At 34.5% G+C, this 13,474-nt stretch overlaps 2 protein-coding genes across 2 annotated transcripts; both read right to left on the bottom strand.

The window, feature by feature from the left end:
* Positions 1-151: 151 nt before the first annotated feature.
* LOC136417188 (uncharacterized) lies at positions 152-6,037 on the bottom strand. Its single transcript, XM_066402753.1, has 9 exons — positions 5,755-6,037; positions 2,874-3,011; positions 2,249-2,807; positions 1,983-2,192; positions 1,651-1,922; positions 1,365-1,590; positions 742-976; positions 459-689; positions 152-405 (listed from the first exon to the last, which is right to left on the bottom strand). The coding sequence occupies exons 1-9, from the start codon at positions 5,886-5,888 to the stop codon at positions 335-337; spliced, it is 2,076 nt and encodes a 691-aa protein (XP_066258850.1). The 5' UTR covers positions 5,889-6,037; the 3' UTR covers positions 152-334.
* Positions 6,038-6,771: 734 nt separating this feature from the next.
* Positions 6,772-11,332, bottom strand: pAbp (poly(A) binding protein). Its single transcript, XM_066402977.1, has 5 exons — positions 10,815-11,332; positions 8,829-9,395; positions 7,962-8,648; positions 7,502-7,780; positions 6,772-7,444 (listed from the first exon to the last, which is right to left on the bottom strand). The coding sequence occupies exons 1-5, from the start codon at positions 11,005-11,007 to the stop codon at positions 7,308-7,310; spliced, it is 1,863 nt and encodes a 620-aa protein (XP_066259074.1). The 5' UTR covers positions 11,008-11,332; the 3' UTR covers positions 6,772-7,307.
* Between the last annotated feature and the right edge of the window lie 2,142 nt (positions 11,333-13,474).

Below are 13,474 nucleotides of genomic sequence, written 5' to 3'. Positions count from 1 at the left end.
ATATTATTGTAATACGTAAGTATGTGTTAATTTGCCGCAGTGCATGCTTGTAATAACGGTGTAGATATGTGGAGCTTAATTGTTTCTCATTGTTTAAGCGTGTCCGTATGCACCTAAACAAAATAATCCAATAAATCAACAGTATTTAGCCAAATACACGTCTATAATATACATAAAATTTTATATACATGAAACATACTTGTAAATAAAGGTATTTAAATGATTGCAAAAAACAACTAAAAGTTGAATATTGGTCATAAAATATTTAAAAGGATTGTAGTGAAACGTCAGATTGAGATTAAGGCACTTCCTTCGGATGAAGAAATTGAGATTTTTAATTTATTGATGAGCGAAGATTCCCTTCCCATGCGTCTTTCTCGTTCTGTTTTGCTTTTCTCTTTAATTCTAAAATAAAACCAAATATAAATTATTATTTCGTAAAAAAAAAAAATTATTACCTTTAGCTACCCGTAAGTCTTCTCGCTCTTTCGCGCTTTGTTCCTTACTCACATTACTTCTCGCTCCCAAATGTGACGTGATCAACCGCCTAGCAGTCTGCAAGTTGGTTTGAGGTCTCTTCATTGCAGGTTTAAGGTCAAATTGATTTGCCTTTTCCAAAGCTAGCTTGCTAGCCGCTGACATTGGACGGACTTTAATTAAAGAGTTTGAAAGCTCTATGGCTTTTTGTGCTGGAAATGTTATAATTTCTATTGATATACTCATGTATTAGTTAAAACAAACCTTGTGAAGATGAACCCAAGACTAAAATTGCATGTGTATCGTCTACCCACTTTACATACATGGCATCACTGCGAATCTCGCTGAAGGCAGACATAACGTCTTTAGTTTCTATAGTTGGAGGAAAATCATATAGTTCAACCATGTGCTCTAATTCCTCTAATTGCTTCGAGGCGTATGCTGAATAATCTTCCACAGCTTTGACAATTGTTACCTCTGAGCCCACTTTTTGAACAATCTGAAAAATAATTTTTTAATCAATTAGAGGGAAGGAAAAGGATGGTCAAATTGAAAATCAATGGACAACGCGCAGTCCTTAAAATTACCTTTATGTTTATAAGACAATACTATTTAATTTTCTAGCTGGTTGAGTACTGAAGTGAATAAAATCTCACATTTAACGATCAAAAAATTCAGGTAAGTAAGCAACATTTAAATTGTTAAATTAAAATACTACATCATCCAAGCATACTAAGAGACAAGCACATAACCAGTCTAAATAAAAATATCTCTAAACAACAGAAATGTAAACTTAGATGTCTTTGCTTGAGACAATTTCACATATACTTCATAATTTGACCAATACCAATAATCTCTCTTTAAAAATATATATGTATACCACTCACCTCTCTAAAAATGTCCTCATGCAGCTCTCCTTCATCGTTCAATAATTCCTCCCAATTATTAACGTTGTCGTTTTTTCCAATTTTTAACGTGTCATTGTCATCGTCTACATACTTCATAATTGGCCTTGTCTTCCTATTTATGTTTTGCTTGGTTCTCCTCATAATTTCTTTTTCCTGTTCATGTTCATTCTGCTTATTCTTCTTCTCTACTGCAGCATCACAGAGCCTGCAATATGACTTGTAATTGACATATATATTATAAAAAAGAATCTTTGAATAAGTTTACCCAATTTTTGAGGGTTCTCTTCGCTCGTCCAACACGATAACTTGATTGACTTGCTTTGATGTCCTCATTTCTTGAGTAATGTTTTCGTTGCTACTGGATTCTTTTTTGGCACATTCTTCATTAATCTTATTATCACAATTAGGCTTCAATTCCTGATGAAATTCTGTTTGACTAATATGATTCAAAATAGCTTCTATCTCTTCATTGTTTATTGTACTTGTAGGTTGATTGATATATTTCTCTAGATATAATTCACTATCAATATCTTCCAGCTAAAATTGGCAGCGTTAAAAAATTCGCAAGTACCTACCAGAGCGCAGTTGTAGACTTACACAATGTAAACGGTTGTCCAATTCCAGCTTAAAATCAGGTACCGAATGGTAACAATGAGAAATATAATTAGCTACACAAATGAATGTGTTGTTCCCACATAAACAATATTTATTTTGAAACATGATGCCTTCCTCCGATAATACTTTGTGTTCCCTAAAGTCCAAAACATCATGGGCTAAAACACCTATTCGCTTATATTGGGACATTCTCTAAAAAAAATTAAAAACTGTTAGTTTTTAATACATAAAATATTAGTCATTTGCACCTTTAGGAACGTTTCTGCTTTATTTAGAACCGTTTTGTTTTCACAATTTATGTCATCAACGAGTATTTGGTTCTTTTGCTTTAAACATTTAATCCAGTGAAATGAGTGTTTTTTTCTTTCTATACTAAACATAAGTAATTTTGCATTAGGAAATACTTCTTTAAACAGAAATAATTTTGAACAATTGCAGTTAAAACGAGGGAACGGATACGCCACATCTAGGTAACAGTCTATATAATCTGTCCAGTAGCAAGTTTCTTCTCCTACAGCTTCCTCTTCGCAATTCTCTGCACAATTTGTGACATCTGTGTCCCTCTGAAGACAATCTGGCTTTCCAGCTGGTGTTCTTACTTTTTCGTTGCTTGTGCAATTTTTAAGCTGGCATTCATCTCTATTTGGTCTTTGATGTTGGTTAACTATATTTGGCCTTGACTTCCTTTGAGCAGGTGGAACATACAACTGAATAGCTGGTCTTTTTTTCTTTGTCGTATTACCACTGTGTTCAGTCATTTGGGAATGTGTTAAGTTCTTTTTCAAATCCTCATCAGATGGGCTGGTTCTGAAAAAATAAATCTGTACACTCACCTTATGAAATTCCACGAAAGTCACTTGGTCTGAATCTTACAAAAAATATTTCTTATGGCATACTCCAACCGACTTCGCACTACCACTGCCCAATGATATAACAGCAAGATCGCACAATTTGGCCTGGTACTTAACCAATCTTAGATAATTTGGACTGAGTGCCGGAAAGACTAGAACGCTGAAAGTAATAATAATGAAAGTAAAATCTTGCGACTGCCGCAACGTTGCCAGCCTAAGCAAAATCACTTTTACTCTTTACCATGTCATCGAAAATGGTAATTTATTCTGTAAGGAATCGTTTGTTACAATTATGAAACCATCAAACCATCATTAACGCGGTTGCGGGTAATTTTTCAATTTAACTGAAAGTGCTGCGCCTGAAAATGTTATTACTTTTCTTGTTACTTCGGGGCTATTTCATGTTAGCCTGCTGGCGTAAGTAATCAATACAATATTAGCTTTTTTATTCATGGGGATTCTATGTGATCTGCCAAGCATTTCCCTAAATTCCAGTTCGAGTAAATTATCCACATGCAACGTATATTTGAACCGTTCCATCAAATCGTACCTACTTATTCACTTCTATGATAGAAACCTATTTGTTACTGCTCATTTCAAGTTTTATTAATTTAATGCTAATGGGCAAGGGTTGAGCAAGAAGATGACGAAGAGTAAAGGATGTTTCCTGTCCAACCCATGATAAAGTATTTAGTAAAAGCTCCATCAACAATGCGGCAACGCGGGTTTTGTTTTACATAACCAAACGTTATGCCGTAACTTTCACCATCGATTAATTGGAATTCCAGTTCCTTTTTCCTTGTTACAATACAACTTAATGGGCGTTATTAAATAATTTTGATGCGGTCTTATATGTAACGTTTAATCTTGCAGCAGCGCCTCACGACATTCCACTGAATGGCAATAATTAACTAGATCAATGCCATTTTTTATGTATGGTATAAAGGAAATTTCATTGATATTATATTTCTTAACATCCCTTTCATTATGAAGGTTGGGACTAAGCAGGCAGGGACTTCGGAGAGGGAAGATGCGGTTGCAGGCCACACGACAAGTGAAACACATACAAAACTGAACTTCAGTCAAGTGTGTATTTATTATTTATTTACTATTGTATAATGTCTTCAGTTTAACACGATCCACATGGGATTTTTATGGGGGCACGCAACTAGCAGAAAAGATATTAAGGCGGTCTTAGATTTTTGTTTGACAAACATAAATGCAACTTTTCCCTAGTTTAATCCCCCACATAGCTCCAACTGTTTAGAATACCCCCATGCACATCATGTTAAACTGCACACACTGGATGGGTGTTGTAACAAGTGTGGTCAAATCCTACAAAGCCTCTGCAACACTACAGTTAGTTTTGAGTTAGAAAATGTAACTAGTTAGAGTGCTGTTTACGTTTTTTTTATCAGGAAAAATACACCACTATAATCCCAATGGATCATCTATGTTTCTGTACCCAAAATTATACATTGCTGACTATACTATGTCCTAATTTACATAAGGCAAGTTCATCGTAAAACTTGAATTTGATAGATTTTTATCGGAAGAAAACTCATGGAGTTGATATTCCACATGAGTGATTTCAATGGATCTGTGCAAATAATGAAGTAACTGCCACGAGTTATTATACAGATTATACTTTAACTTCTTTTTTTTCTTTGTCCAATGTATGGTAAATCCCATATATCTAATTACCTTTGCTGTTTGTTATTTTCACATACATTATTTGGCTAAAAATCAGATTAATTAAATGTGAAACGATGCTGAATAACCAGTATATAGACCTTTAAAATGACCTTTAGAATTTTTTTAAGTTGTTCTTTGACCACTTATATTTGCCTTGTGACTGATTGAAGGTTAAACGTTAAAATGTTTTATTATTAAGAGCCCCTTGGAATTCTAAAAAATATCAATTTTTTTAATTTCATGTTATCTCCTCTAAAATCAAATCGAAATTAATTTATGAGAAAACTGAACAGAATTTGACCAAAAATCAAGGGATAAAATTTAAGTAGTAGATGGAAGAACTTAAGAAAAATATTGATATTCACTAGTGGCGTACGAGCAAGTTCTTCTAAGGGATTTTATGGACCAAAACCTCAAAAAATACACTACTTTGTATAGTAGTTGGAGGCAATCTACTCTTATATTAAGCAGCACCTACTGAGTAACATGGAGATAAAATTTGAAAGCTCTATCTGCAGTTAAGCACAATGAAATAAAAAACGAATTTTCTTCTTAACTCTTAACATCCTGTCATGTGCTCTTAATATCCTGCCTAATTCTGCTATTGATCGAAATCTGACACATGCTCACATAAACTTTTTTTTTCATTTTGTACTGGAGAATACATACCTGAAATAGTACTCTGCAATTCAGAAACAATTTTATAGTAAAATTTGAAAATTGTGAGTTACATCATCAAAATTTAAAGCTTTGAGTAACATTGAAAACGCCTATTTTTAATATTTTGACTAGGTAACATGCAATTTCTGGCTCAAAACATTTTTAAAAACATGAGTAAAGGGTGATTAACTTAACATTTTATTTGATATGTGCATGATGCTGACCATGTTATACTTTTAGTGAAAAGTTTAGTTGTAATATAAAGTCTCCTGAACACCTTGGGGTGCTTGTAACAGTGTTCTAACGTTATAAAGCCTGACCAATACTTATGTCAATTGTAGGTATAAGGAGTTTGGAACACTCTGCAACTTATGAATAAAATATTGATGACATGAATCAAAGAATTTAACAAATATTGAGCAATAATACTCTTATAGATCTGGACAATGAAGATTGTAAGTGAACAAAGAGATTCCGGATAATGTTGCCATGTGCTCCTTAACAGTTTGTTGTGTCAGTTGATATAAACAATTAAAAACCATATTTACCAGCATTTACTCTTCTCATCAATAATCGGTTGCAAATCTTCATTGACACATTCAACAAAATCTCTGTCATAAACAATTCTGTTAAACTTAATAGATAATCGACTTAAAACTTCATCAATGCCTACGCTAGTCATATCATAATTACGTTGAAGTAGACATCTCTCTACTGTAATTAAATACAAAGACACTTGAAACAGACATTATGCAAATATTACACCATTTAAGTAGGCATTTTTACGCCGTTTCATTCGCTGACATTCACCATTCACTTATTGGAATTTGAGCGGATCACGCAAAATCATGCTTGATCGGCTGGACATGCGTTGACTCGTTTTTGTTACTGTCTGTCATGCGTCAAATCATAGACAGAGGAGTTCAGTCTACATATCGAATGTTCACAGGTAGATTTTCCTACCTTGTTTAGTTCATGAAAGACCGAAAGATACGGAAATCGGACGGGAGAATTTGGGACACTTGTTTTATTATGAAAGGCGCTGTGAAGGTCGATTCTATAGGAACATGTGAGCATGAAAAAAAATTTGTTGAATAAAAGTGGTAAATGAATTTTTTTGAGTAATCAACGAGAATTTGTTTTGTCACTCTTGCATGTTCCTATAAAATGGAGATGTGGTAACCATGGGTTTGACATGACATGGCAATTGAATACTTTTATGCTAACGTGTCCCCTATCTATGACGAGGATTGCCAGTAATTTACTCAAATTCAGAAGTTGCATTAGCAGTTCAGAAATTAAAGCATCACATCTGTGCACACCTGTCATGTTCGGCAATTGGTCTAGGGCGCATATTCAAACCACACCCCAAATTTCCACTGTATTGATGTCAACTGTCACTTTTTATTGCTTATTTGAACCACGCTATGCCTGAATGTCTTATCGGTTTTTAAGGAATAAAAATGTGGGCAGTTTTGCCCTTTTTGTCTATTCATTACGCGGATTATCAGTGTCCTATAAAAAAGGCAATATTTTCACTGAACTATTCTTGATTAAAACCTCTCTTCATAAGTAATACGTTTATTAATGTCAAAAGTGCCACAAACCAAATGTTTTTATAAAATTATTTAAATTTATTGTTGTTTAACTGGAAATATACAATTCGGTTTTTTTAACGCGCAACAAGGGATTTTACGTGATTAATTTTAAAACTTTAACTAGTACAAGCCTATGTTGCACGGAAAAATACACGCATGCATAAGCATGCTTTTAGTGGAGAACAATAATGAAAGATAACTAATAAAAATGAACAGTTCTCCGGTCTTAAAAAGCACGTTTCAAAAATTCAAACAGGAAGCAGCCGAACGTTCCACTTGTGTAGTATTTGAATTTTTGAAACGCTTGCTTATAAAGACAAGTTTCAGTATTTTACCCTTCACATTTTGGAGTTTTACATTCAAACCGTGAAAAATGTGAAACCAAAGTTTTAATTTTTAATTGTCAATATATAGCCATTATTAACAATTAAAAATTAAGGAGTTCCATTTACTTATTTTTTACATTTTATCATTTTTTCATTTTTTTTTTGTTTTATTAAGGATTACTCCTTTTTAATAGCCGCTTGCTTGGCCTGGTGAGCCTGTAATACAGCGACAGCTTCTTCCACTTTGTTCTTCAGGGATTCGTTGTGCTCCAACATGTGCAACAACTCTGTGTTGTCGATTTCTAACAACATACCTGAAACCGACAAATCCCATATACCCGAAAATTTCAGTAAGAAGCTTTAAAGCCTACCTGTAATCTTGCCCGCCAAGTCAGGATACATGCGCTGAATCAATGGGAATAGGCGTTCTCCCAACATTTGCTTCTGTTCTTGTGGCGGAGCAGCTGCCAACATTGTAGCAGTAAGGGGTTCTTGGCCTTGAATGTGCACAGCTTGCTGAACCGGAGCAGCAGGCAAAGTTCCCATGGCTTGCGGCGGGTTCCGCATATTCGCAGTGTACTTGAAACCAGTAGGACAGTTTTCAAGCACACTACGGCGGCTTCCAGCTGCGGCAGCAACAACTGTTTGCCCTGCAAATGGACGACCTTGCATATTCACAGGAGGTTGAGCCGTAATTAGATATATCGATGCTTCCCCTTTTCAATACGCTTAGGGGTATTTGAAGATTTCTTAAATAACATTTTTTTGTTAATATTGTCATACCCCCATGCATATTACCGATATATCACCATATTTAAACCTTACCCTTACCTGTAATCGGTCTCGGAACGTTAATGTTGCTACGCATACCCATAGTTTGATTTGGTGGCCGAGTAGTGGCCCTGAATGTGTTCGGCATACTAGCGTATGCGGTGGCTCCTCCTTGGGCACCCGGTCTAACAGGTGTTTGAGCGGGCCATCTTGGGTTAGTTCTGATGGGAGCCATTTGAGTGCCTGCATAGAACCTTTGGGGGGCCGGAATAGTGGGCACAAAGTAACCAGTTGAAGCTCCAGGCTGTATGAATTGTCCCATTTGATGCATTCGCATATTTGCCATGCGCTGCATGTACTGAGAAGTCAAATGTGCTTTCCTATCTTCCTTTCTTTGAGCCAAAGCTACGTACAGTGGCTTGGAACCGACAATACGTCCGTTCATTTCAGTTACAGCTTTAGTAGCCTCTTCGGGTGAGGAAAAGCATACAAAACCAAATCCCTTGCTACGACCTTCTTCCATCATTACTTTAGCAGAAGTAATGGTGCCGAATGGAGCGAATTCTTTACGCAGACGTTCGTCGTCAATGGTGTCGTCCAAATTTTTAACGTATAAGTTCACACCTTGGTAGCGGTTTAGACGTTCCATTTTCAAGGCTTCGAAACGTCGTTTCAATTCTTGTTGACGTTCTGCTTTCTTCTGAGCACGACCAACGTAGAGGGGTTTTCCTTCAACTATTTCCTTTCCTATAAAGAAAAACAACAAATGCATAATATTAAAATGTTACATTTGCTGAAATAAAGACAATATTTTCTTTTATGGCTTCGTAAAGAATGCAAACATTAAAAATTTAAATTGTTATAATACTGTTACAACAGAAAAATTGAAGGATCCTATAAAATGAGTTTTAGAATGAATTAACTTACCATTAAGGGCTTCAACTGCAGCTTCGGCGGCCTCAGGACTCTCAAAGGCTACAAAGCCAAATCCCTTTGACTTTCCATCATCTTTGCTCATTATCTTGTAACTGGTAATCTTCCCATACTTCTCGAACATATTCCGCAACTGCTCTTCCGTCAAATCTTCACCAAAGTTCTTCACATAAACATTGGTGAATAGTTTTGCCTTCTCTCCAAGTTCCTTTTCCCTTTCCTTCCTTGGGATGAAACGGCCAACGTAAACTTTCTTGCCGTTCAATAACATTCCATTCACTTTCTCAATAGATTTATTTGCAGCTTCTTCAGTTTCAAAGTGAACAAAACCATAGCCCTTGCTGCTGCCATTCTCGTCCTGAGCTACCTTGCAACTTAAAATGTTTCCAAAAGCAGAGAAAGTGTCATACATAGCTTTGTTATCAATGGAACGGTCCAAATTTTTAATGAAAACATTGCCAACTCCAGATTTCCTCAAAGAAGGATCACGTTGCGACCACATGATACGAATGGGTCTTCCCTTGATTAAATCAAAATTCATTGTATCCAGAGCTCTCTCAGCTGAAATGAAATAATTTATTTATATAAATGTTACATAAAATTAATGTTTTATTACATAATTAAAGAGTTAAACAGGGTGTAAATTTTCAAACAGCCTTAAAATAAAGGCAGAAAGAACAGCTAACTTGAGCATCACAAATAAAGTTTACTTCTATGTCATGAGCAGCATAAACATTACTAATCAATCTAAGTAAGTACTGGGAAATTGATTAAAACTTTAATGTACGCTATCAGGATAACTATACAAATAATATTGAAAATAAAATCTACATGAGAAAGGATCCCAATTAGCGTTTTTTATATTTAATGGTGTTTGTAATATGCATGTCTAATATGTTTTCTGACAGTATCGAAGAGATTCTAGTAGTAACTGAGAGTTTCTATTGTAAAATTAAGAAGGATAAATTTCTATTCTTTCTTTGATTGACTGGTCCATATTGTCATTTGAATATCTTGTTATGTAGTGAATAAATATTTTGATATTTGATATATAATAATTGTGTCATTGACTCTCTTAGGGCAGCATTGAATATGTTAAGTAGAAATGTAAAATTTTCCTTACATTGATCAAAAATCACATCTATATAGGCACATAGCATGAATATTTAAGTTATTTATTTACTTTTTATGTTAGGAATTTTTTATTTGGCTGAGGATTTAAACAATTTGCCATTGTACATAAAAGAGACAGATGTATGATTCTCATCTCAGAAACTTAAGCATCTGACTAGTGCTTTATAGAACCCAGCTTATCATGCCTCAAAAAGTCAGACCTTAGACTCTTCTAATCAGAAGCAAGTTCAGTTTTAGAATTACTTGAATCAACCAAAAATTAGGGCACATATGTGTTCAGCTAAAGATATGGTTGTGTAATTAAAACCACTTAAAATGTAATCTAAAATGTTTCACTTTGTGACTGTGATAATGAAATAGATTGTGTATGAACTCATGGTGAGGGCCCCTCCCTTTAAATAAACATGCTTAGGCCTCATTTTCTCCTACCAAGTCAAGGTCAAACATGTGCAAGGCTAGACCTTGCTTGTCCCAGAGTTTATTTCTAAATGCACTTTTAAATTTGCTTATGGGCATGAAGCTTATAATAATTTTCCTGTACACACAAATCAGAAGATATTATCATAAAATGATTCATGAATGTTAGCATGACATGCTCCTAACCTGAAACAATGAACTTTTGGAATAGAATGCTTGGGAAACATGTGACTGGTTTGAAAAACACTGCAGAAAGCAATAATTCAAGAGAAACCACTGCTCATAAATGGAATGTGGAATAAATAAATGTGATAAGAGTCGATTATAGCCATTGCACGAGTTGAAAAGTGATTGTAGACCATGTGGATCTCAGGGTAATTTACATAGAACAAAGAGGTTAACTATAGGTTTTACCATATGGAAACTTACCATCTGCAGGTTGTTGAAAATTCACGTACGCATACCCCAGGGACCTACGTGTTATCAAATCACGACAAACGCGAATGGATAAAACGGGACCAGCAGTGGAAAATTTATCAAATAGCATGGCCTCAGTGATATCGGAATGCAAGTCCCCGACGTACAAGGACGCCATGGGGTAATTTGGGGCCCCTTGATTCATTTTTCGAATCGATGGTAGTTTTAAACACGGCGAATATCACGACACAATTTACACAAAATTAAAAACGTTTCGGTAACATACAAATCGAAATGAATAAGTGTTTGCTTTAGTTTTCCACTGTTTTTCGATTTTTATTGGATTTTTGTAATTTTTATGTTTTTTATTTTTTTGGGAGATTTTTTTGAGCGATTTTTAAATTTTTTTGGTATTTTTTGAATGAGTTATTTCACCGTGGCAGTGTGGTTGTGTGTCGTTGAAACACGGACACAACCACTTTCACTCACCACTACGTATAACAAAATGGAACGCGAAAAGCGGAATAGCTGAAACGTGGATTGCCCACTTATAGTGGATTCACTTTTTGAGTACGCATGCTCAGGGTTAAACCTTGGAGCATTCAACAATTTGTACTATTCGGGGTGCGTTCACCATCATTGTCCGTTTGAGTTTATGTTCCAAACAGCAGTTCATCCAACTCCGACTAACTAAATGAATAAATATAGAAATAAAATCAATCAATGAAGAATTTATCGCAAATATGCCAGTACTTGGCTTGAAAAATATCGAGAAACAAATGCCATGTTGAGTTTTTCAATTTCAATTCCAATTCCTTTATCGATAAGGTGTAGAGTGAGTGTTGTAGAGGTTTCTTATTCCAAGTACTCGCTGTTCGTTATCTTTACCCCTCATTACAAATGTTATTTGTCAATGTGACTTATGTTGTCAACATTCTGACACATGGCGCTAAAGCGGAAAATTAAAAAAGGAAATCATGTTTTGGAAAGCGAAGGGAATGTTTCTTTTCCAGTATTTTTGCATTTTTATTTTAGAAGAATGGAATGATTTGATAAGGAATAATAACGTCTACTAGTTTATTTTAGGATACTAGTCAGGTGCTGCAGTTTTATTATGAAAAAGTTTGACAACATTTGGAAAGTTCTTGATATAAAGTTTTGTTTTCAGATTCCAGTTGCTACCAGGAGGATCTCATAAGAAGAGTTAAAAATGATACTTTAGAATTGTATAAAAAACACTACAAGATTTTCAAATAAACTTCTAATTGTTACTTCCATGAAATAAAAATTCAGTATATATCCAAATATTCTAAATTCTCCAAAAATTGATACAGGCCAGAACACTTTTCGAAAAAAAAAAGATTAAAACTTTCAGGTATGAATTATTGGGTTGAATTACTGACTACAAGTTTATGAAAGGAGCCTAACACCATATTTTCAGTCAATGATTAGTTGGATTGAAATTTGCATCCGAAACCTACCCAGACACATTTGAAGTTTGGATATCATACTTCAATACCTTGAAGTGGTTGTTATTTCTCTGCTCAGAATTTTCAAGTGTCCTAATAGTCATAATATGACTTTTAGAGTGATCTCGACTACTGGATAACAGAATTTAAAGTCTTAACAATGCAACTTGTTTCATTATAGCTGATAGATGCTGGATTAATTTAATGGTGATTGGTCATTAAGATCCCAATTGGCCACAATGTAACTTCCTTATGTAAGAACTTATAATTTTATTTCACAATTGAGAAGTTGAAACTTAATTTAAAAAACTATATTCCTACTGCTTACCTATATTATACATGCAAAATTTATTATTTGCAAAAAATGGTAGCAAGGGTGGAGCCTTAGTTTAGATAAGTTTATACAAATTGATAAATTAAGACAGAGCATTTGATCATCTCTTGGTATCTATGAAAATTACCTTCCAGGGAAGTTACCAGTGCTTTGATTTATTGGCCACAAAACGATGGTCCTTTGCATCAAGCAATTTTAAAGTACGTTACTTTAAACCAAGAAAAATTCGGTAACCTATGAAAGTAGTCTGAGAAATAACAAACAATCTTTACTTAAATTATTTTTTCTTTCTGAGAGTAAATTGTCATTGAATAGCCAAAGTTAGTTTTCCCAAATTGGAACTTTGCCCTAAATATTAAAGGGATAAATATCAGCATAAATGATATTTTTAAATTGTTGTTTACCTGGGTCTACTTTCCGTTTGCGCATGTTTCTGTGAAAGCAAACCAAACAAACAATAAAGGAGGTTAACCCGAACGCGTTTAGGCAGTTTGGAACTTGACACTTTGGCTCTATAGTAGAGTTCAGCTCAACCTTTACTTGTTCAATAAATAAAAATATTATGAATGGGTAATACATTATGAAAGATTTTGTTAAAAGCAGTAAGTTGGAGTGACAACAATGGTGCAATAGTAACAATTTTAATTCTGTAGTGTGACAGTTAGTGCCATTTAATTCTTAACAGGGTGTATGAATATTGGATCAAGATTAATACGATTTTGCCCTCATTGAGCACAATAATTCAATGCACAAACGAGGCATCATCATTACGTGTAATATTCTGTAATTATAATAACAAACATAAACGAAGAAAAAGTCGTTTATAACAACAATTTAACGTTTTTGTTAAGTCCTTACGAGAAATGAAA

The sequence above is a fragment of the Euwallacea similis genome, chromosome 27 (genome assembly GCF_039881205.1).
Source record: "Euwallacea similis isolate ESF13 chromosome 27, ESF131.1, whole genome shotgun sequence".
NCBI lineage: Eukaryota > Metazoa > Arthropoda > Insecta > Coleoptera > Curculionidae > Euwallacea > Euwallacea similis.
Note: the sequence above shows the minus strand (reverse complement) of the source record. Positions and strands in the feature narration are given on the sequence as shown.

Excerpts from the sequence above, each read along its gene's own strand:
- LOC136417188 (XM_066402753.1), bottom strand. The coding sequence starts at position 5,888 with ATGACTAGCGTAGGCATTGATGAAGTTTTAAGTCGATTATCTATTAAG. Across the intron at positions 1,923-1,982 it reads TGGACAACCGTTTACATTGT|CTGGAAGATATTGATAGTGA; the intron begins GTAAGTCTACAA and ends TGCCAATTTTAG. Across the intron at positions 690-741 it reads CTTGGGTTCATCTTCACAAG|CACAAAAAGCCATAGAGCTT; the intron begins GTTTGTTTTAAC and ends TAACATTTCCAG.
- pAbp (XM_066402977.1), bottom strand. The coding sequence starts at position 11,007 with ATGAATCAAGGGGCCCCAAATTACCCCATGGCGTCCTTGTACGTCGGG. Across the intron at positions 9,396-10,814 it reads TTTTCAACAACCTGCAGATG|CTGAGAGAGCTCTGGATACA; the intron begins GTAAGTTTCCAT and ends ATTTCATTTCAG. Across the intron at positions 8,649-8,828 it reads TGCAGTTGAAGCCCTTAATG|GAAAGGAAATAGTTGAAGGA; the intron begins GTAAGTTAATTC and ends TTTTCTTTATAG.